Source organism: Ylistrum balloti, unplaced genomic scaffold (assembly GCF_031769215.1).
Source record: "Ylistrum balloti isolate Yb309-2 unplaced genomic scaffold, AGI_CSIRO_Ybal_v1 Utg369846, whole genome shotgun sequence".
Taxonomy (NCBI): Eukaryota; Metazoa; Mollusca; class Bivalvia; order Pectinida; family Pectinidae; genus Ylistrum; species Ylistrum balloti.
The window spans coordinates 537,922-562,048 of NW_026782001.1; the positions used below are offsets into that span (position 1 = coordinate 537,922).

The following is a 24,127-nucleotide window of genomic DNA, read 5'->3' on the forward strand; positions in this document are numbered from 1 at the left end:
ATGTTTAATCCTGAGTTCTGGATGTGTTTTCCACGCCTAACTCTTGAATCATGATAAGTACATCAAAATAAGGAATCACTGACTTTGTTGACAATAATTACATTTATAAACAATAAAATCGTGTTACATGTGACACATTTAAGACAATTAAATTACGTACATAAAAGAAAAACAAGACTGATTTGCTTGGTAGACATGTGTACATGACCTTTCACTATAAACTACTAATATCACAGTGATTACTAGCAGGTCAAATTAATAGTAAATATATCGACTCCACCAGGCGACGTCATCCTCGGAATATGACTATCAGTACACCTTGTCAATACATTACATAATGGCTCTCTTCTTGATTCTTTGTTTCATAGATGGTATTATCTTTCTAAAATTTATTTATAATAAAATGCGAAAAATGACATTGGTCAGAGTAGGTGATTAACGTCACAGAATGTATCTAACAGAAACAACACGATGAAATCACGTAAGATATATACAAAAGCATACATCCAATGAAAATCCGGAACATAGAATGATGAATGGTGACTTCCACTTCGCTCCGAAATTTTGATAACACCTAAAAAGTCCCAAAAGAAAGGTAGAAACCGACTTAGAAAAATATTCAAGAGAAAATGACATATAATAATTTTAGTTTTGTATTCTGTACAAAAATAAAAAAATAAACTTCCGGTAGAAGAATCCTTTCGTTCGATATATTTTGATTCAAGCTGTGCAATCATTTAATTATGACGTCATTGATTATGCAAAGTTAACAAGCAGTAGGACGAGTGTAATGATGGAGATCAGTATCCCGCATGCGCAGTAGAGAGTTCCCCGGTCGGCTGCACTGTTATTGGGTTCTTCTTCCGTTTCATTAAGTGACGTCTGCAAAGATAAAATGGTCATAAAACTTTATGTAACATAACACGCTCTTTAACTTTAATTCAACATTCAAATAAATCAACTATCGCTTAGTTTGAACAAATCTTTTCATTGATAAACTACTTCCTTTGTTCAGAATTTACACGCTAAAACACTCCATGTGGCTGTTTTCCCGATTAGCAGGCGGTGAGAACTGCAATAAACATGTTGTTATCAATATCGATTGCTTGCTTGTTTGATTTTCATAGCAGCCAACTTTTTCTGCTAAATAAAGGCAGCCATACGGGTAATTCACCATAAAAAATGCAATACTGGTGACAAGATTGTAATTTCATGAGATGTACATGGTTACATGTTAGTTTTTGCCGTTGTAATAATTCTGTCATTCTTTCATCTAGATGTATACCGAAATCCCAAATTTAATTTCGCCTTTGGTTTGTCATGTACAGTTTAGCGAAACACGTTCTTGGTTACAATTCACTTATTTGTGTCCCAAGTACAACAACTGTTCCAGAACTGAACTCATGATTGGTTTGTAAACAATAACAGTTCCATTCCCAAACCGTTTGTTGATAGATAAACATTTCCTTCCAATCCTATACTGTCACTGACTTATAGTATGTTCTATAACTGAGCATGATATAAACGGTATACACCGTTCTCTGACACGCGAGTGTTAGTTAGTGTAAACAATATCTTATTCAATATTTAACAATATAACATATACATATGATACTATAGGATGGAAAAACAAACTTAAAGCTTATATTTATTCCTTTCCCAAACACATATAAAAGCAAATTAATTTTCGAAGCTGGAAACACTTTACTTGTATGGAATGGATAATTGAAAAAAGTTTAACAATTAGCATATTATATACATGTGGCGAGTCATCACGTCATCAAATGTTTATAGGTAGTTTCCCTATATTGCTAAAGTTTATCATACCATACCATAACTTACATATTTAAAGACTGGAAGCAAGAATCTTAGCTAAAACGTTTGCTTAATTTAACATAATTTTGGACCGTCAAAAATGTTTTATCGTTTTCTTGCTTTGAGTAAGCGTCATGTCCCCGTTAAACAGTTTTTTCAGTAACTACGATATCTACCTTTATAACGTATTTTGTCTTATAACGATATAATTGTCATAATATAGCAATGAATGGTGGATACTGCTTGTATTCAATAAACAGTTTCAATGAGGCATTCGTGGATGTACTGAAACAATAAAGGCAAACTAGAATGTTAAAGATTGTATCTAAAAACTAAAAACCAAGAAAGCATCGCCAAATTATGAACAAATGCCTAGGTGATATACAAGTGCGTTTTCACTGCGCCATCCAGCAACCCAGCATTTCCGTCCTTCTATGGCTCTCCAATGATGCTTACGGCCAAAACCGTAACGCAAATTCTGACAGAAAATCAAATGTTCAACATGCTATTTCTTATAATTATAATTTTGTTTTTCTCGTGAACAGTCTTGAAGAGTACCCACCAATGACTCTCGCGAAGATATGAAGCAATATCGCAAAAGGAATGGCAATTGGGTTTGTTACCATTGGAATGGCCTGACGACTCGTTAACTCAGCTGCTACTGGTCGACGCTAAACTGATTGTTTAACTGCTGTGACATTCTAATAGAAAAAATAGAAATATTCCCCTGGAGACATTAGTGGTGACTGTGGTAATGAGAACGGAGTGTAATTACTGACGACACTGCGTCTGCTTTCTCGTGATTTACTTCTATAACATAGAGTTTGTGTGCTTATTAAGATATTATTTCCGAGCAAGGACGGGTCTTGTAGTCATATTTATCCTGAAACCCAATTTAACAAACCTATCTCATTTTACTTCAATTCTCCATAGTCCCTTTATAAACAATCCTGAATGGAAACTACTAGCCTACTAAATCCTTGTATTTTGAAATTGCTTAAAAATGGCGGTTGGGTTTCGTTATATATCCAGATAAGCTGTTGATGTAAAGGTGTCTGCCGGGACCTTGATTTTCAAAGCAGTATCATGTTTAGTTTGTGTGCAGTACTATTATAGGAAGGATTTTTGTTGTATTTTAACCAGTCTTTTAAACTTGTATTTTCACCGTTTAATGTCGTTTTAAAACATGACTACTGATGGAAAAATGTAATGTTAAAGCAGGTGATGGATGTTTTGAGAGGCTGCGATATGTTAAGGTTATTCTCCTGTTGGGAGTGCTGAACTGAAGCCGACACCAGACAAGTCTGTCCATACAGCGGCGTTAATTTGGTCTTATCTATATCGTTTAACGTTATATCAACGTATTTAGTGGTCAGACTCCCGCCGTACACGTGGTTAGTTAAATGTGTGTTATACGTTTCATTCTGTTGATGCTACAAAGCTGTCAATGGCCATATCAACCCACTCTGTTACACTATACTGAGCCAGCTGTTACTCGACCATTGTTGTGAATTAAGATCTTCTGATGAAATTCAAATTATTCTGAGAAATGGTGATCGTAGATGACGAAGAGTTCAACAAAGAAGTCAAATAAGGACACTAAAATTCACAATTATCTCCCCTACATAAATACACAAATGTTACACACATGGATGATTTATAACACCATAGTACTGGAGACTTTCGGCGGAAGAACAAAATCACAAACCTTCTTTATTGGGCGAAACATAATACAAAATATGAAAGAGTGCCAAGGAAAACACTAGAACCGTCGAGAAAGGATAGAAAAGATAATATCCCAAATATAGTGTCCTCTTACGATTTGGCAGTTGTGGCAGTAGGTACAATTCTAACCTCAGTCAATCCAATCGGGAGCGTGCCTCTGGTTCTTATATTGGTGAGCCAGGTATCATTTCAACTCTCCCCAATGGACACGCTCCGATGCCCCAACAACTATATGTGTCACTTTTAGACGTATCTGTAGATAAATCCTCCACGAAATCGTGTAGAGAACTGGGAATATTTTGCTTTGCAGCACTCACTGAAAAAGATAACTGATGTCGGAGGCATAGGAATGCAGGTCAAGTGAGTGTTTCAACCCCATTATTTCGGGTTTCGCCTTTATCGATTTTCAAACACCAGTTTACCATAGGCGATCATCTCATGCAAGTAACACTGATTTTGATACAGTAGTTTGGATCAAATAAACAAATTATGTAACAAAATCCTTTTAATGACTTATTTACACGTAGAATGACGTCCTGATGTGAAAACCTCTATATATATATTTCCGTAATATACGAGCGGTTTTTAAAACGCATTGAAGCCATTAATTCAAGCCTATATTTAATCAGTGCCGGATTCCGCTTGGTAACCAATAGTTACAGTTTAAGCGCATGCTCAATCCCTTGTGATTGGTCAGGGTTGATGAGGATAAGATCAGTAAAGTTTATATAGGGATATTGTTATTGGAAGATACTGTTTACGGTATCGAAGTGCCACCTAGCGAGGAAAAGTAATTAGTCACAATGAATCAAGACTAGACAGGCGTGTTTTATCCTTAATTAGGTAGCATTGGACACGTGTTCGGCACACAATTTGATAGGATTTCTAAGATATAAACACAATCGTTTAATCAGATGGCACATCGCTACATTCGTAGAGTCTAAAAATCTAGAATACGTGCAATGTGAGAAGGACAGAGAAAATAATTACATAACAGTGTCTAACACGTGTTAAATATAATGTCCTTTCAACTCCACTCTATATGTAATGATCTGAACCTAATGTCTAAATCTAATCATGTTTACATTGTTATGCTTTACATCAGTAAACTCTCTCTCATATATGTATTTTTATCATCCAAAAGGGATCAAAGGTTAGACAATGATATCTCTCAAATAAAGTCCTCAAATAGGACAGTATACAGTATCATTAATGCAAAAGGCGGTTCATGGTGTTATAAATCAACATGTGACTAGGCATTAGTTATTTCTTTACTGGTCATGGGAATGTTCATAATGACGAGGTATTGAAGTTTAGTCATGTCATGTAACAAAGGAAAAAACTCGCAACATTCATACTAATAAACGATATATGCTACATATATATAATACTGTGAAAGCCTTGTTAAACTATTCAATGTTGTACTTGTTTGAGAAGACCAGAATTCTGGAAATCTTTACATGGTAATCAGGCAGCCAAATCCGTGAGGAGTCAACTTGGAACCAACAAAGGCCGGATATGAATATATGTAAATATGTGACAAAATTAAACATACGAAGAAGATGAATACCACTACAGATTAGGGTGTGAAATCTCCTTGTCTGTAGGCTGAAGTATGGCATGTCTAGTCGTGGAGAGACATGGAAATTGGCCACAACGGTAATCTCCATTGCTAAGTGGTCGTCTTTGCGGAATTTCCATACGTATGTAAAGGTCTTCATTACCGAACTGTATATTATGTGTTTGTCGTTTTCTTAGTTCACAGGTCAGCCGACACAACAGGAATGCATAGCAACGCGTACAATGCCAACAGGAGGTAAACATAGCATTCCGTGATATTGAAGGGCCATCATGAACAGTGGCTGCTGTTGGCGTGATTCCTTTTCAAAGTCTTGACCATTGTGTTCGTAGTGATTTGACTATCATAAATTACTATTTATCATTAATTATCAACTATTAGAGCATGTAAAACATGCAATCTGCTGTGATGAAATGACAGCATTAAGTCAGTGATATATAGTTGTAAGGCATGTCCATCCCGCCTATCAATGTTTATGCAAGGAAATTCAAATTAATTACACTCATAGAATTTGAGAGAGCCTATTGCTTGTTAATAGTACCGCTGTTTAAGGGGAATCAAAAGTATATCAAAATGAAAAAGTGGTGTTCAGGTTTCAACGGAAAAATTCAGAATTTCATTTTATAAAACAGAATGATAAAAATACGTATTTTGTAAAAAAAAAACTATGTATTTGTATTTCTGACATATTCATACCAATAGAATATTTTCTTTTCCATTCATAAATGATCATTTTAAGGACAAGAATTTTCGTTGCAATGCTCTGATTACGGTGACCTAAACTTTCACCTTGTCTTGTACACAGTTGTGTATGGCATATACACATAGGAGTCTTGTACGATAAATATGCATGTACAGATTTATATGTTGAGAAATTCTCATTAAAAACTTATCATTAATCAAACTCTAAGCTCCCCCCACCCCCGACTGATAAATCTTAGAATAAATCTTAAGATTGTCCACATCCCACTAGTTTTAACATCAGTTATATGTGTAAGATGGGAATTCCTGTGTTATTTGGCAGGCGTATGCTACACAATAGATATATGGCAGTTTACTCATTGTGATGATCCGAAAGCTACATTTATCTGAATCACCCGTCAAATGAAGACATGCATTTCAGTGTGACACACAAATGAAAAGCACCTGTCAATACAAATTTAGAATTGGATACAGGAGAGTCAAACAATGAATTCAGTACATCTAATAATTCTTTCAGTACCACCTGATTTTACAATGATGTCGAGTGTAAGTGTAATATTTTGAACCAAACAAAATATTTCAAATGATCTCATGAATTTAAGCGTGACAAACGTAATCCATGCTAGAAATCCCTTGTCACTTTTATGAAAGCTTGTGTGGTTCCTTGATGAAAGCACACGCTATATAGTGAAAATTCAACTATTAATTAGTGATGAATCTGAGCTCTGAAGATAATTTTTATTAAAGCAACAAGGCATCACAGACTCACGTCCCCACAGTTGTACGAACTTTTAAGGGGGGGGGGGATGAATAATGATTTCGCTGTTTCATGAACTGGTCTGTCCATTACAAATGTGTGCTAAATGTCTAAATTATTACCTTGTTTGCTTTTCAAAAACAAATAGTATATATGTATAGTATTAATAAAAATAGATAATTTATTTTGATTTTGAAATCACAGCTGCATTTCATTACCTCTGTTATGACCTTCAAATTACATCATGTGAGACTTGGGTACTGTGACCTTCAACCTGCCTAGTTTGGCTACATTGACTACCAGAACGTGATACCCTTAATGTCCGCACTACCACGTGGTGGCGACTAGTGAGTGAAGAGTTGTCCATAAAGTTTTTCTTACACAGGTGCCTAGATCAATTTCTATTATGTGACAGAGGCAGAACACAATCATATACAGAATAAAGGTAAAGTTACTGTTTAAAACTTCGATAGCTTACGGTACAGTAATCACTGGCGCCACACTAACACTATTTTACATACACCCACTACAGTATAAAGTTCTACACCGCATGGGAAACGTAAAGTAAGATGATACATACCTTGTACCATAAAGTGAACAATGTTCAAAAATATCAAGTGGATCACATTCTGGTAGTCAAAGTGCAGATGTAGATTAATCGAAGGTTACAGTGTGGTGATGTTTGTGAACACGTATGGGTAATCTGTTAAGAAACGAAACATGCCTATAGACCGGTGACGTATTTACTACATATTTGCACAGTGACATAGGTTTGGACTTCAGAAAATTGAAACGCAAACTCACACAAAAGGTGATGGTGGTAAACACGTTTGTGAAGTATAAAGAAAATCAGATAGGAAATGCAGACAGTATCAAGGCAACGACATCTCCTCGACAACTTCGTCATGATAGTATGATGAAGTGATTATTTGTCAGACCTTCACAACATCAGATCATAAATGAGACTCCTTATGACATGTTATCGTTATGGTCTCTATTCTACCACACCTTTGTAATTCATAGCTTAAATTTACGTTTCCTAGGTTTCTGACTTCCTCCAGGTTCGGCCATCGTTGTTGTATGTTCAGTATGGTGAACAGTCATTCGAAGTTAGAAAGTTCATAACGCTTGTCATAACAAAATAAAGTCACAGAAAGAGGTATGTTCTCTGGGTTAAGAATATCTTACTAGAAATAAATGGAATATTTAGGTGTTTTAGTGAACACGATTCAGAGCTCATTTTGATAGTTCGTAAATTATATTTAACGCCGTATAAACATGACCGTCGTCTTCTTTGGGATGGAGGGGCATTTTCAAGGTATTATATTTGAAGAATATTCTACATATTTTTAGCGGAAAGGAGAGGAAAACGCTTGAAACTGGTTTAAATTCATCCTTAGGGAAGGTCGCCATATTATCACTAGTCAATTGTATATTATTATATAAACAGAATGAGGTCTGAGAGCGCACCTGTTTATTGGTGGTTATTGATTTTCTTTTCTTCATTCTACGATAAACATTAAACCTATAAATATGACTGCTGTGTTATAATTACATTAACGTTGCTGTCGCCATTTGTCCCGAACCCCCTGAAGCATAAGACAAGCGCTCGACACTTTCCTAAATGGTTTCTAGCCGCCGAGAACCATAATCATCGGTAGCACGTCGTCACGTCACAATCGTCTTTAAAGGGGACATTGAAGGGAAGGGGGAATGTAGAATGGCACAAGTTTTCTAAATTTTATTTGACGGGGGCAAGAGGCAGGGGACCGTGGACTAAGGGGCGGTGACGGTTCATGTTATCTAGACAGTCACCGGGGTATTCCTTGTATAACTATGCCGTAAAATCGATGTCATCCGGGTCTTCGTGATTAATCCTTACCCATATCATTGCTCTCGGTTTCAAATCGTCACCCCTGTGTAATAATGTGTTACTGACAGTGTGATATTGGACTATTAGAGTTTCTAGCTCTCAGGAGGCCCAGTCGATAAATGCTGCAGTGGCACAAGGTAAAACGACACCATTACTAGACACGGATAAACAATGATATTCCTGTCTATAACACCACTTTAATCTCACCGCGTAAATACGACAATCTAACTCTTCTTGGATATCACCAAGCCCAGAAAGATAAAAAAATCAACTGACAGATCATGCATTTGGAAAACGGGGGGAAGGGGGGGGGGGTGTTATACGGTTGAACTTAACTATTCATTTTAGTCGCTGTTTTGCTTCTTTTTTTTTACATGTGACTTGACCAACTTTTCTCGAAAAAATCTTTTATTGGATCCGCAACAGAGATTCCTCTAAAATCCATATCGATGTGAAATTTATTTGATCAATCACTAAACAGAAGTGAAAAGCGGATTTTTGAAAAAATCATATATATATTTCAGATCTCAAGTTTAAGTCATTTGAATTTGGTTGACAACAGGCTAGTGGCACGTTAGGTGCAGATTGCAAATGGGGGGGGGGGGGGGGGGGACCTATATTAGTTGCCAACTGAAGATGAACGAAATGATAATCTGACAGAAACTGAAACTGGATACTGTAAACATACATGATGTACATGTAACACAATCAACTTTTAACAAAATTAAACATTTTAGCAAATCAGTATTAATCGTTGTTCACAGACATTTAATAGATGAGACGAATAGTGCAATAGTTTAGCGCAATACTCTCAGCAAGAAAAGCGCTGACATCTGAAACAATAGAAAAAAAAGTCAAGCACATACAATTTGATCTGTGCAGTAACGAGTGATATATCTTCACTTGGTTGCCTTAAACGTCATTAAATATTAAAAGGTTCAGAACTATTCGTCAGTTTAGTGGCGAAAGAAATATCCTCAGTTGTAGACTTAATTGGCTGTTTGTGTCACAGTAATTGAATTGAATACAACATAAAGAAATGTGATGTTACACCGTCAGTAGAATTGGCAATTATACATAAAGAACCGTGCAGTAATAATATTGTCTTTGCATTTAAAATTTAGAAGTCCTCTGCCTTAAAGTCTGGAATTTGTGGGGATATATACATTTGAGACGTGGATTACCCATCTGAATTCTTGTTTCACTATTCCAGAATTTTTTGCAATGTACGGCAAGCTGTTTGAAATGTAGAGTTTGTTCTTCGTAACACTATCTCTTTAACACGAAAGTCTCACAAATCACAAGACGTAAGATGTCACTTTGAGGAAGTAGAACTTCAAGGCAGTAATGAAATATATGGCCCTAACACACCACACGTGACAACGGAGTGAGATAGAAGAACAATCACGTGCTGAAATGTGAATCATCGGCAGCCATTATGATAAATCCCAACAGACGATCACTCTACAATTCAAACGGTCGATTCCATCAAATATTCATAGATACTGTTGAAACTACCTGACTATCATTTTTTGTATTTTTGTCGTGAAAAGCGATTTGTTTTTATTCATCTATTGACGTGTATTCAGTACAATCAATATCACGTAAAACCATTTAAATAGAAACGGGTCAGGAAAATAATGGCTTCACTTAAGATTATTCAAAACAATGTTGACACATGACAATAAAAACATTGGTTTATGTGTCATGTGAACCATCCATCAGTCCTATAAATACTATCTACCAGTCATGTGACCCACCCATCAGTCCTATAAATACTATCTACCAGTCATGTGATCCACCCATCAGTCCTAGAAATACTATCTACAAGTCATGTGACCCACCCATCAGTTCTAGAAATACTATCTACCATTCATGTGACCCACCCATCAGTCCTAGAAATACTATCTACCAGTCATGTGAATCACCCATCAGTCCTAGAAATACTATCTACCAGTCATGTGACCCACCCATCAGTCCAGTCCTAGAAATACTATCTACCAGTCATGTGACCCACCCATCAGTGCTAGAAATACTATCTACCAGTCATGTGACCCACCCATCAGTCCTAGAAATACTATCTACCAGTCATGTGACCCACCCATCAGTCCTATAAATACTATCTACCAGTCATGTGACCCACCCATCAGTCCTAGAAATACTATCTACCAGTCATGTGACCCACCCATCAGTCCTAGAAATACTATCTACCAGTCATGTGACCCACCCATCAGTCCTAGAAATACTATCTACCAGTCATGTGACCCACCCATCAGTGCTAGAAATACTATCTACCAGTCATGTGAACCACCCATCAGTCCTATAAATACTATCTACCGGTCATGTGACCCACCCATCAGTCCTAGAAATACTATCTACCAGTCATGTGAATCACCCATCAGTCCTAGAAATACTATCTACCAGTCATGTGAACCACCCATCAGTCCTATAAATACTATCTACCAGTCATGTGACCCACCCATCAGTCCTATAAATACTATCTACCAGTCATGTGACCCACCCATCAGTCCTAGAAATACTATCTACCAGTCATGTGACCCACCCATCAGTGCTAGAAATACTATCTACCGGTCATGTGATCCACCCATCAGTGCTAGAAATACTATCTACCAGTCATGTGACCCACCCATCAGTGCTAGAAATACTATCTACCAGTCATGTGACCCACCCATCAGTCCTAGAAATACTATCTACCCGTCATGTGAACCACCCATCAGTCCTAGAAATACTATCTACCAGTCATGTGACCCACCCATCAGTCCTATAAATACTATCTACCATTCATGTGAACCACCCATCAGTCCTATAAATACTATCTACCAGTCATGTGAATCACCCATCAGTCCTATAAATACTATCTACCGGTCATGTGAACCACCCATCAGTCCTAGAAATACTATCTACCAGTCATGTGAATCACCCATCAGTCCTAGAAATACTATCTACCAGTCATGTGAACCACCCATCAGTCCTATAAATACTATCTACCAGTCATGTGAACCACCCATCAGTCCTAGAAATACTATCTACCAGTCATGTGACCCACCCATCAGTCCTAGAAATACTATCTACCCTACATATAGACTGTAACATGTACAGTATAGTGATGACATCAGAATAACGGAATAGAGAATTAACCTGACACATTAACTGATGACATATGTGACTAATAGGATGTTCACTGCGATGACACCTAAAGAAGAGCGACTAAACTGCGACACATCGGTTGTAACAACAGAACGCTGATGAGTTATGTATCTTGATACAATCTACTCAGCAATAGTCCCATTGGATCTCAGAATTGATTTTCTATGACAAATTTACACACGTTTATAAATAAACTGAGTGTGAAAACAATAGACAAAAGTTTAAGATATTGACATACCGACCGTGAATACACTGTACAATTTGTGTGTGTAGGCTACATACAATACAAGTGTAACGAATATACACAACTATTTCTGATAACTATTACGACATTATCATACACGGATTATGACGGAACATAAAAATAGTATGACGTAATTCTAATGATAAAACACCTCATCGTATGTGTCGAAATAATGAAATAAAACGGTAACCTACATCATATATGTGTCGAAATAGGTAACCTACATCATATATAATTTACTACAAACTTATCGACGGTAACCTACATCATATATACATTTACTACAAACTTACTGACGGTAACCTACATCATATATACATTTACTACAAACTTACTGACGGTAACCTACATCATATATACATTTACTACAAACTTACTGACGGTAACCTACATCATATATACATTTACTACAAACTTACTGACGGTAACCTACATCATATATACATTTACTACAAACTTACTGACGGTAACCTACATCATATATACATTTACTACAAACTTACTGACGGTAACCTACATCAGATATATATTTACTACAAACTTACTGACGGTAACCTACATCAGATGTAGATTTACTACAAACTTACTGACGCTAACCTACATCAGATGTACATTTACTACAAACTTACTAACGGTAACCTACATCATATATACATTTACTACAAACTTACTGACGGTAACCTACATCAGATGTAGATTTACTACAAACTTACTGACGGTAACCTACATCATATATACATTTACTACAAACTTACTGACGGTAACCTACATCATATATACATTTACTACAAACTTACTGACGGTAACCTACATCATATATACATTTACTACAAACTTACTGACGGTAACCTACATCAGATATATATTTACTACAAACTTACTGACGGTAACCTACATCATATATACATTTACTACAAACTTACTGACGGTAACCTACATCATATATACATTTACTACAAACTTACTGACGGTAACCTACATCATATATACATTTACTGCAAACTTACTGACGGTAACCTACATCAGATATATATTTACTACAAACTTACTGACGGTAACCTACATCATATATACATTTACTACAAACTTACTGACGGTAACCTACATCATATATACATTTACTACAAACTTACTGACGGTAACCTACATCAGATGTAGATTTACTACAAACTTACTGACGGTAACCTACATCAGATATACATTTACTACAAACTTACTGACGGTAACCTACATCATATATACATTAACCTACATCAGATGTACATTTACTACAAACTTACTGACGGTAACCTACATCATATATACATTTACTACAAACTTACTGACGGTAACCTACATCAGATATATATTTACTACAAACTACTAACTTATATCTGAAGGGTGTGTGTTACATTATGTGGTATTGAAAATGAAGACGGTGTTATGCTGTAGACAAAGACTTCCTGAACCATTTCCAAAAAATGCATTATTACTTTGTGATTTGTGAGTAAAGTGAGGCGAAGACTCGATCGATTTGTTCTGTCTATTGTATCTACGACTTGGGATTCGTAAACGTACATCTTTACTCCCTACCCCTGTTTATCCGCTAGATTGGCGTGACAGATAAACGTCAAACTTTATCATATAGGAGATCAGCAAGATTTAATCAGCATGCTATAAAATATATAGTATCGTCGTTTGAGTTTGATACTTACTGTACAGTTGGTTGAGTAAATATTATCTGAACTATCGCTGGTAGCACCTGTTTTGTAGTTCCCCGCCCCGTTGATAAATTTGACGGTTGAGCTGGCCCTCCCCTTGCCCTTGCTCCCGTTGTAACCGCTGGGGCCAGGCTGTGGAGAGTAGGACCGACACGTCTTTATAGACCCAGGAGATCCTGTTAGTTTGTTAGATGCTATGGAATTATGACTAAGACACTGTTTTTTCGACATAAATGACGTCACTTCATCTGAACTCTCTTGTACGCAAGACTCGCACGAGCCTCTGCACGAGAGTGGATGGTCACTGATCACGTGACAAGTGAGTGGTGAGTTTGACCGCACTGCACTACATCCTGAACACACACTGTTAGAACGGGACGTTTTTGATAATAATGCGGTTGGGTATAAAGACGTTCCACCATCTTGAATTTCTGGACACTTTTGAAGTTCGATGTTTTCTTCCACGTCCTCTTTGTTTTCTGGCTCAGTTAGTGACGTCAGAGGATATGCAAGTGCCTCTAAATATGGAGGAGGCGGGGCACGGGAGCCTGCCAATATAAAAATCAACAATCACCAATTCTATACGTAAATTCTGCAATAATGAACGTGTATGGCCGATTAAAAAAACACAAATGAAAACATTAAAGTTGACGGGGGTCCCGTTTAATCGTGTAATTAACAAGCAAACGTTTAATTATTTTGTGTATGTAAATTTGTTTTTCATTTTCTGTTTTTACCCTTTTTATGGTAAAATATTCACATCTGCGGTACGATTTCGCTATGAAGACCAACGAGATTGCGTTTCTATGTAAAAGCTTTTTTTTTCAAGAAAATCTATATAGCAGGTCTTAGAGCAGAAACAATTTACTTCGAATAGTACAATAAAAAATGGCTGCTGGCGGCGATCTTGAAATTTCATGGATTTTAAAATGTGACCAGCATCACGTGAGACTGGACTGAATAGGTTTTGAAGTTTTATATTCCTTCTGTTCTCGAGAAACAGCAGTAACCGGTTTCAAAAATGATAAACCAAAATAACTTTAGCGCCATTTTCATATTTGAAAAGCCCACCATCTGACGAAAGCAGTCTAGAAAGGTGAGGGCAATATCGAACCCATTTTTCGCTGTTTATTGATGGATATCCGTGATAAGTGTAGTTGTTTTTTTATATTAACATTCTAACACAAATATATTTTTTAAAAGCCTTTGGCATAAACCATTTGATATTAAACAGGTTTGTACACACTAGAAAAAATCTATAATAGCCAACGATGTACATGTGTATGTGATCGTTCTACTGTCTTACAAGGATCGTGGCATACACAAACGGTTTAGTCGGCATACTTTGTGTTGGAATTTATAACTAGGCAACCTTTATCAGTAGATCTACTTCTGATGTCACCGTTTGTGTACCAATCTTAACTGCCTGAGCCAAGCGTCGATGTTTTTAATGGAACGATCAATCTGATATTGAATTCTGATGATTTTGTCGATATGGCGGTGTTTGTCACGGCATAAGGACTACTAGACACGAGAACAACACCACAATCTCTACACTCAGCGGGAACTGAAGCAGATTGCTTCCCACATACGGACTTTAATATAAATAATAGAATGTTCTGGCAATATATTAAAATCAGTGAAAACAAACAAAATGGCGGTAATTAGAAACGTGCCTGGCATAAAATACTCATCCGCATGTAGCACTCGAATGTACAAGTATGTAAGATATCAATAAACGTCAGCATCTGAAGCTAAGTTGAAGGAGATACATACTTTATTCCTATACAATAAATAGGGGCTAAGATTAGTAACATATCTCAGGACAGCATTACAAAAGAAATCCAAGAAATTAGGTGCATTTGGACAGTTATATTCACCTCGCGCGCACGGATTCTATCTGTTTCGGTGTGACAGCGCTATATATTCAGACCTATGAGAGGTGTTTTGACTAATCAGCATGAAGGACAAATTATTGCCTTATAATAAAAGCTTGCTACGCAAAGGTTGTGAAATAGAGCTCAAAACCATCCACATCTGAGTAGAAACATAAACATTTATCATTTCATCATGAAGAGAGAATATTTACGTGTATTGTACCAGACTAAAACTTGAGACGTTCACAAAAAAAAAAAAAAAGTAATAATAATGACCAAGGGAGAAAAAAATCCAGATAGATTAACTTGACAGTTCGGGAAAATTGTAATCTGTACTATTTTCACCGGTAACAAAGGTGTCCGGATTATGGAGTTTTTTTTTACTCAAAATATGAACATGTATTTACACGCATTATCATGAGCAGTAAATGACAATGAACAACATTAATAGGTTACTTTAGAAGCCACAAAAATTGTTACTGTCGTCGTCACTAAGTTTTGCGATTACATAAGATTATCGATTTTTCAAATAATGTCGCCCGATAGTTACAAGATTAAGAATATAAATCACAGTTAAAGTTTACGTAACAAATAAACGGATATCAGTTCTTTAGTCACATCTGAAAAAGCCAGATGTGAAAGCAACATATTTAGAATATAAATCGTTTGATTTAGCATAGAAATAACATGCTTTATGATATAAAGCACAAGTTTTAGATACTGGATAAATCAGAACATTGAAGTTAACCAGTCTTACAATAAATATTATGAAACTTCAGAATGCGTATAATTCAATTTTGGAAATAAAACACTGAGTTTGAGTAATACAATGCTAAGCGCATTATTTACAAAAAGAAATAACATGAGTTTCAAAATACTGAGCAAACAAGGCATCACCAACGATAAGGATCCACTTTTCATAAGCACAATAAAAGATAACTTGTTGACTGAAGTTTGATAAAAATCCCTCGAAGAATGAATCCAGCAGTGTGCCAGCAAGGATTTTCTTAAAAAAAATAATAATGACCTTGACCCTTCTACCCTGTAACTCAAACTCAGTCTGTGATATTATGGTCCTTTATTGAAAAATGAAGTAAACGTATAATCAAAGTCCTGTTAGAGATGTTGCTGTAACTGTGCTGACAATGACTTTCCAAAAATAGAAACAATTGCCTTTATATTAGTAAGAATGACATTGACCTTGGCCCGAGAGCTCTGAAATTCAAACTTGTTCCAGACATAATGATTATTATAAAATTGTGATGTAAGATCGAAATCTCTCAAAAATAAAGCCACTTGTGCGCTGACAAGGTTTCTCTAGAAATGTTAAAGAATGGCTTTTATCTTGACCGCAGAACCCTGAAATTCGAACTTCTGCGAGAAAGTTTTTCAAAATTGTCTGGTATCCCCAAAGAAAAGAAGACGCTAGATCAATGACAAAGAATTTCTATAAATAGTAAGAGGGACATTGACCTTGGACATAGAGCCCTGAAATTCGTCCCAGAAATAATGGTCATTATAATTTTTGATGTAATCGAAATCAAAAGAAAATGATAAGGCTAGAGTGCTGACAATTATTTTCTAAATATAGTACAGCGACCTTGACCATGACCCTGGAAATTAAAACTCAGTCAAAATTTAATCAAAATTCCTAAAAAAAAATTAAGCGCAAACAATGGCTTTCATTAAAAAAAGGACGGTGACCCTGACCCTAGATTAGCTTTATATTTATAACACCATACGCTCATCAGATAATTTTTCTTAGAGGTGCTAAGTAAACCTAGCTTCAGGTGTAAAATACACCTACTTTGATGTGTCAGGTACACTTCCCTACATGTGTAAGGTACACCTCCCTACATGTGTAAGGTACACCTCCCTTTATGGGTAAGGTACACCTCCCTACATGTGTAAGGTAAACCTCCCTACATGTGAAAGGCAAACCTCCTTACATGTGTAAGTTACATCTCCCTACATATGTAAGGTACACCTCCCTTTATGTGTCAGGTAAACCTCCCTACATGTGTAAGGTAAACCTCCCTACATGTTAATGGGAAAACCCCCTACATGTGTAAGGTGAACCTCCCTACATGTGAAAGGTACTTCTAACATGTGTAAGTTATATCTCCCTACATATGTAAGGTACACCTCCCTTTATGTGTCAGGTAAACCTCCCTGCATGTGTAAGGTACACCTCCCTACATGTGTAAGGTACACCTCCCTTTATGTGTCAGGTAAACCTCCCTGCATGTGTAAGGTGAACCTCCCTACAAGTGTAAGGTAAACCTCCCTACATGTTAATGGGAAAACCCCCTACATGTGAAAGATAAACCTCACTACATGTGTAAGGTACACCTCCCTACATGTGTAAGGTACACCTCCCTACATGTGTAAGGTACACCTCCCTTTATGTGTCAGGTAAACCTCCCTGCATGTGTAAGGTGAACCTCCCTACAAATGTAAGGTAAACCTCACTATATGTGTAAGGTACACCTCCCTACATGTGTAAGGTAAATCTCCCTACATGTGTTAGGTAAACCTCCCTAAATGTGTTAGATAAAACTCCCTACATGTGTAAGGTACACCTCAATATATGTATCAGGTATACCTCCCTACAAGTGTAAGGTAAACCCCCCTACATGTGTATGGTAAATCTCCCTACTTGTGTAAGGTAAACATCCCTAATATGTAAGGTACACCTCCTTACACGTGAAAGGTATACCTCCCTACATGTGTTAGGTACACCTTCCTATATGTGTCAGGTACACCTCCCTACATGTGTCAGATAAGCCGCCCTACATGCGTCAGGTACACCTCCCTACAAGTGTCATGTAAACTTCCCTACAGGTGTAAGGTACACCTCCCTACATGTGTCAGGTATACCTCCGTACATGTGTAAGGTAAACCTCCGTACATGTGTAAGGTAAACCTCCCTACATGTGGTAGGTAAACCCCCTATATGTGTAAGGTATACCTTCCTACATGTGTCAGGTCAATCCCCCTACATGTGAAAGGTATACCTCCCAACATGTGTCAGGTACACCTCCCTACATGTGTCAGGTAAACCCCCCTACATGTGTAAGGTACACCTCCCTACATGTGTCAGGTAAACCCCCCTACATGTGTAAGGTAAACCTCCCTAATGTGTAAGGTACACCTCCCTACGTGTGTCATGTAAACCTCCCTACACTTGGTAGATAAACCCCACTACATGTGTAAGGTACACCTCCCTACATGTGTCAGGTAAACCCCCTACATGTGTAAGGTAAACCTCCCTTTATGTGGCAGGTAAACCTCCCTGCATGTGTAAGGTTAACCTCCCTACATGTTAATAGGAAAACCCCCTATATGTGTCAGGTATACCTCCGTACATGTGTAAGGTAAACCTCCGTACATGTGTAAGGTAAACCTCCCTACATGTGGTAGGTAAACCCCCTATATGTGTAAGGTATACCTTCCTACATGTGTCAGGTCAATCCCCCTACATGTGAAAGGTATACCTCCCAACATGTGTCAGGTACACCTCCCTACATGTGTTAGGTAAACCTCCCTACATGTGTAAGGTACACCTCCCTACATGTGTCAGGTAAACCCCCTACATGTGTAAGGTAAACCTCCCTAATGTGTAAGGTACACCTCCCTACGTGTGTCATGTAAACCTCCCTACACTTGGTAGATAAACCCCACTACATGTGTAAGGTACACCTCCCTACATGTGTCAGGTAAACCCCCTACATGTGTAAGGTAAACCTCCCTTTATGTGGCAGGTAAACCTCCCTGCATGTGTAAGGTTAACCTCCCTACATGTTAATAGGAAAACCCCCTATATGTGTAAGGTACACCTCCCTACATGTGTAAGGTAAACCTCCCTACATGTGAAAGGTAAACCTTCATACATGTGTAAGTTACACCTCCCTACATGTGTAAGGTAAACCTCCTTACATGTGCAATGGAAACCTGCCTACATGTGTAAGGTACACCTCCCTTCACGTGTCAGGTAAACCTCCCTACATGTGTAAGGTACACTTCCCTACATGTGAAAGATAAACCTCACTACATGTGTAAGGTACACCTCCCTGCATGTGTAAGGTTAACCTCCCTACATGTTAATAGGAAAACCCCCTATATGTGTAAGGTAAACCTCCCTACATGTGTAAGGTAAACCTTCCTATATGTGTCAGGTATACCTCCCTACATGTGTAAGGTAAACCTCCCTATATGTGTAAGGTACACCTCCCTTCATGTGTCAGGTAAACCTCCCTACATGTGTAAGGTACACTTCCCTACATGTGAAAGATAAACCTCACTACATGTGTAAGGTACACCTCCCTACATGTGTAAGGTAAACCCCCCTACATGTGTAAGGTAAACCTCCCTACATGTGTAAGGTAAACCCCCCTACATGTGTAAGGTAAATCTCCCTACATGTGTAAGGTAAACATCCCTAATATGTAAGGTACACCTCCTTACATGTGTAAGGTAAACCTCCCTACATGTGGTAGGTAAACCCCCTATATGTGTAAGGTATACCTTCCTACATGTGTCAGGTCAATCCCCCTACATGTGAAAGGTATACCTCCCAACATGTGTCGTGTACACCTCCCTACATGTGTCAGGTAAACCTCCCTACATGTGTAAGGTACACCTCCCTACATGTGTCAGGTAAACCCCCTACATGTGTAAGGTAAACCTCCCTACATGTGGTAGGTTAACCCCTCTACATGTGTAAGGTACACCTCCCTACATGTGTCAGGTACACCTCCCTACATTTGGTAGATAAACCCCACTACATGTGTAAGGTACACCTCCCTACATGTGTCAGGTAAACCCCCTACATGTGTAAGGTAAACCTCCCTTTATGTGGCAGGTAAACCTCCCTGCATGTGTAAGGTTAACCTCCCTACATGTTAATAGGAAAACCCCCTACATGTGTAAGGTAAATCTCCCTACATGTGTAAGGTAAACATCCCTAATATGTAAGGTACACTTCCTTACATGTGAAAGGTATACCTCCCTACTTGTGTTAGGTAAACTTCCCTACAGGTGTAAGGTACACCTCCCTACATGTGTCAGGTAAACCCCCCAAGAAGTGTCAGGTTCACCTCCCTACCTGTGTCAGGTAAACCTCCCTATATGTGTAAGGTACACCCCCCTACATGCGTCAGGTAAACCTCCCTGTATGAGTAAGGTACACCTCCCTACATCTCCCTATATGTGTCAGGTATACCTCCCTACATGTGTCATGTAAACTTCCCTACATGTGTAAGGTACACCTCCCTATATGTGTCAGGTATACCTCCTTACATGTGTGAGGTAAACCTTCCTACATGTGGTAGGTAAACCCCCTACATGTGTAAGGTACATCTCCCTACATGTGTCAGGTACACCTCCCTACATTCGTAAGGTAAACTTACCTACATATGTTATATCAACCTACCTACATTCGTCAGGTAAACCTACCTACTTATGTTATGTCAATCTACTATCATGTGTCAAGTTAACCTAGCCACACGTGTGAGGTTAAACAACCTTTATATGTCAGATAAAACTTCATTCATATACTTGGTCAACCTTATGTATGTCTGGTTAAACCATTTACAGGTGTCAGATAAAGTTGACCTGCTACATGAAGGTAGGTACCGTAAACATGTTTCTAGCTACAAGAACAGTTTTACCCTAAACCTGTCCCTATCAGCACCTGTACTGTAACCATGCCACTAACTAGAGCACCGTACAATTTCCACTATCTACACCTGTACTGTAAACATGCCACTAACCAGAGCACCGTAAACTTGCCACTATGAATACCTGTACTGTAAACATGCCACTAACCAGAGCACCGTAAACTTGCCACTATCTACACCTGTACTGTAAACATGCCACTAACTAGAGCACTGTAAACTTGGCACTATCTACACCTGTACTGTAAAGATGCCACTAACTAGAGCACTGTAAACTTGGCACTATCTACACCTGTACTGTAAACATGTCACTAACCAGAGCACCGTATACTTGCCACTATCTACACCTGTACTGTAAACATGCCACTAACCAGAGCACCGTAAACTTGCCACTATCTACACCTGTACTGTAAACATGTCACTAACCAGAGCACCGTAAACTTGCCACTATCTACACCTGTACTGTAAACATGCCACTAACTAGAGCACTGTAAACTTGGCACTATCTACACCTGTACTGTAAACATGTCACTAACCAGAGCACCGTATACTTGCCACTATCTACACCTGTACTGTAAACATGCCACTAACCAGAGCACCGTAAACTTGCCACTATCTACACCTGTACTGTAAACATGTCACTAACCAGAGCACCGTAAACTTGGCACTATGAACACCTGTACTGTAAACGTGTCACTAACCAGAGCACCGTAAACTTGCCACTATCTACACCTGTACTGTAAACATGCCACTAACCAGAGCACCGTAAACTTGCCACTATCTACACCTGTACTGTAAACATGCCACTAACCAGAGCACCGTAAACTTGCCACTATCTACACCTGTACTGTAAACATGTAACTAACCAGAGCACCGTAAACTTGGCACTATCTACACCTGTACTGTAAACATGCCACTAACCAGAGCACCGTAAACTTGCCACTATCTACACCTGTACTGTAAACATGCCACTAACCAGAGCACCGTAAACTTGGCACTATGAACACCTGTACTGTAAACATGCCACTAACCAGAGCACCGTAAACTTGCCACTATGAACACCTGTACTGTAAACATGCCACTAAACAGAGCACTGTAAACTTGCCACTATGAACACCTGTACTGTAAACATGCCACTAACCAGAGCATCGTAAACTTGCCACTATGAACACCTGTACTGTAAACATGCCACTAACTAGAGCACCGTAAACTTGCCACTATGAACACCTGTACTGTAAACATGCCACTAAACAGAGCACTGTAAACTTGCCACTATGAACACCTGTACTGTAAACATGCCACTAACCAGAGCATCGTAAACTTGCCACTATGAACACCTGTACTGTAAACATGCCACTAACTAGAGCACCGTAAACTTGCCAATATCAACACCTGTACTGTAAACATGCCACTAACCATAGCACTGTAAACTTGCCACTATGAACACCTGTACTGTAAACATGCCACTAACCAGAGCACCGTAAACTTGCCACTATGAACACATGTACTGTAAACATGCCACTAACTAGAGCACCGTATACTTGCCACTATCAACACCTGTACTGTAAACATGCCACTAACCATAGCACCGTAAACTTGGCACTATCTACACTTGTACTGTTAACTTACCTATTACCTACACGTGTATCATAAACTTTCCAGTGTCTACATAGGTACTGTTACCTTGCCATTATCTACACCTGTTTCGTGAAATTGCCACTATCTACAGATGTACAGTAAACTTGTCACAAGCTAAACATGTATTGTTAACTGCGTTTAGCACCTGCTGTACCGTTAATTTGTCACTATTTGCACTTGTACCGTAATCTTGCCACAAGCTATACAGGTACTGTAAACTTGCCACTTGCTAGACACGTACCATAACCTGTCACTATTTACACTTCTACCGTAAGTTTGGCATTAACTATACGTGTAACGTTAACCTATGACACCTAAAATGTGACCAACCAGTCCATGATGTCGTTTGCGTTTCATTAATATAACGCAATTGATAACTTAAATCATATGGTTCACACATTGAGTACGGATCGCGGCATTATACATGAAGAAGTGGAAGACGTCTAATTTTTTCAACACGAAGTTTCTGACACCGGGTGACTTCTTACCTTCACGCCACTGCTGGATCTCCACTGTCATGCCTGGAAATCCAGTAGATTTGGCGCCAAATGAGCAGACGACATTATACTAGTTGACGAACCCGACGCCATAGCTCTCGCGTTGTACGTAAATCACAGACACAACAACACACATTTGAGTAAATCTCCGATCATTAGTTGTTTCCCTCACCAGGATAACGCAATCTTCAGACATTGGTACAAACACACCAATGCTCGACTGTCGAGCCAAGCCAGGCACATACTTCCCGCCAGCTGAAATAGCAATCAATTTATCCACGATAGTAATTCCATTTCTAAGAAAACTGCAGAACACTTGACACAGACATGAAACTAAGACTTGAAAGTTCCGTTACTCCATATATTCTAATGCACGTGCGTTCCAGGGAACCGAGGCTTTCGCTTGTCTCCTCAGTGGAGCGATCGATCGCCGGTGCCTGTCTGTGATGTTAGCTGATAGCGAGCCATATTGTCACCATGGTGTTCATGAAAGGGGTGCACACGTCTGCTTCAGCTGCTGCATCACGAGCGGGTGGCGGGAACGAAGGGAAACAACTCTAACATTTTTGGGGGAATATTGTGTAAACAAGAACAAAACTTCCTATAATTTCTGACCTGTGATAACCATGATGACGAACTCTAAAAGGTTAATTTATCACTAATTTCCACTCAAAACTACGTCTTTAAATGGGAAATTTATGTCTGAATGATCTTCTAAATCAATGTTATTACTTACCAACCACGAGCGTTAATGCAGATAAATATGTATCGTAAAGGGGAGCATTGGATTCAGTGTACTGGTTACTATACACAAAGGTAGGACGATGTTGATGTCGTATTGGTAACACAAGATTTACTAATATCACTGGCTTTG

At 38.3% G+C, this 24,127-nt stretch overlaps 1 protein-coding gene across 1 annotated transcript; it reads right to left on the bottom strand.

The window, feature by feature from the left end:
• Positions 1-756: 756 nt before the first annotated feature.
• Positions 757-23,275, bottom strand: LOC132545385 (uncharacterized). Its single transcript, XM_060209067.1, has 3 exons — positions 23,245-23,275; positions 13,558-14,111; positions 757-882 (listed from the first exon to the last, which is right to left on the bottom strand). Exons 1-3 carry the CDS (start codon positions 23,273-23,275, stop codon positions 757-759), a joined length of 711 nt encoding a protein of 236 aa, XP_060065050.1.
• Positions 23,276-24,127: the final 852 nt, after the last annotated feature.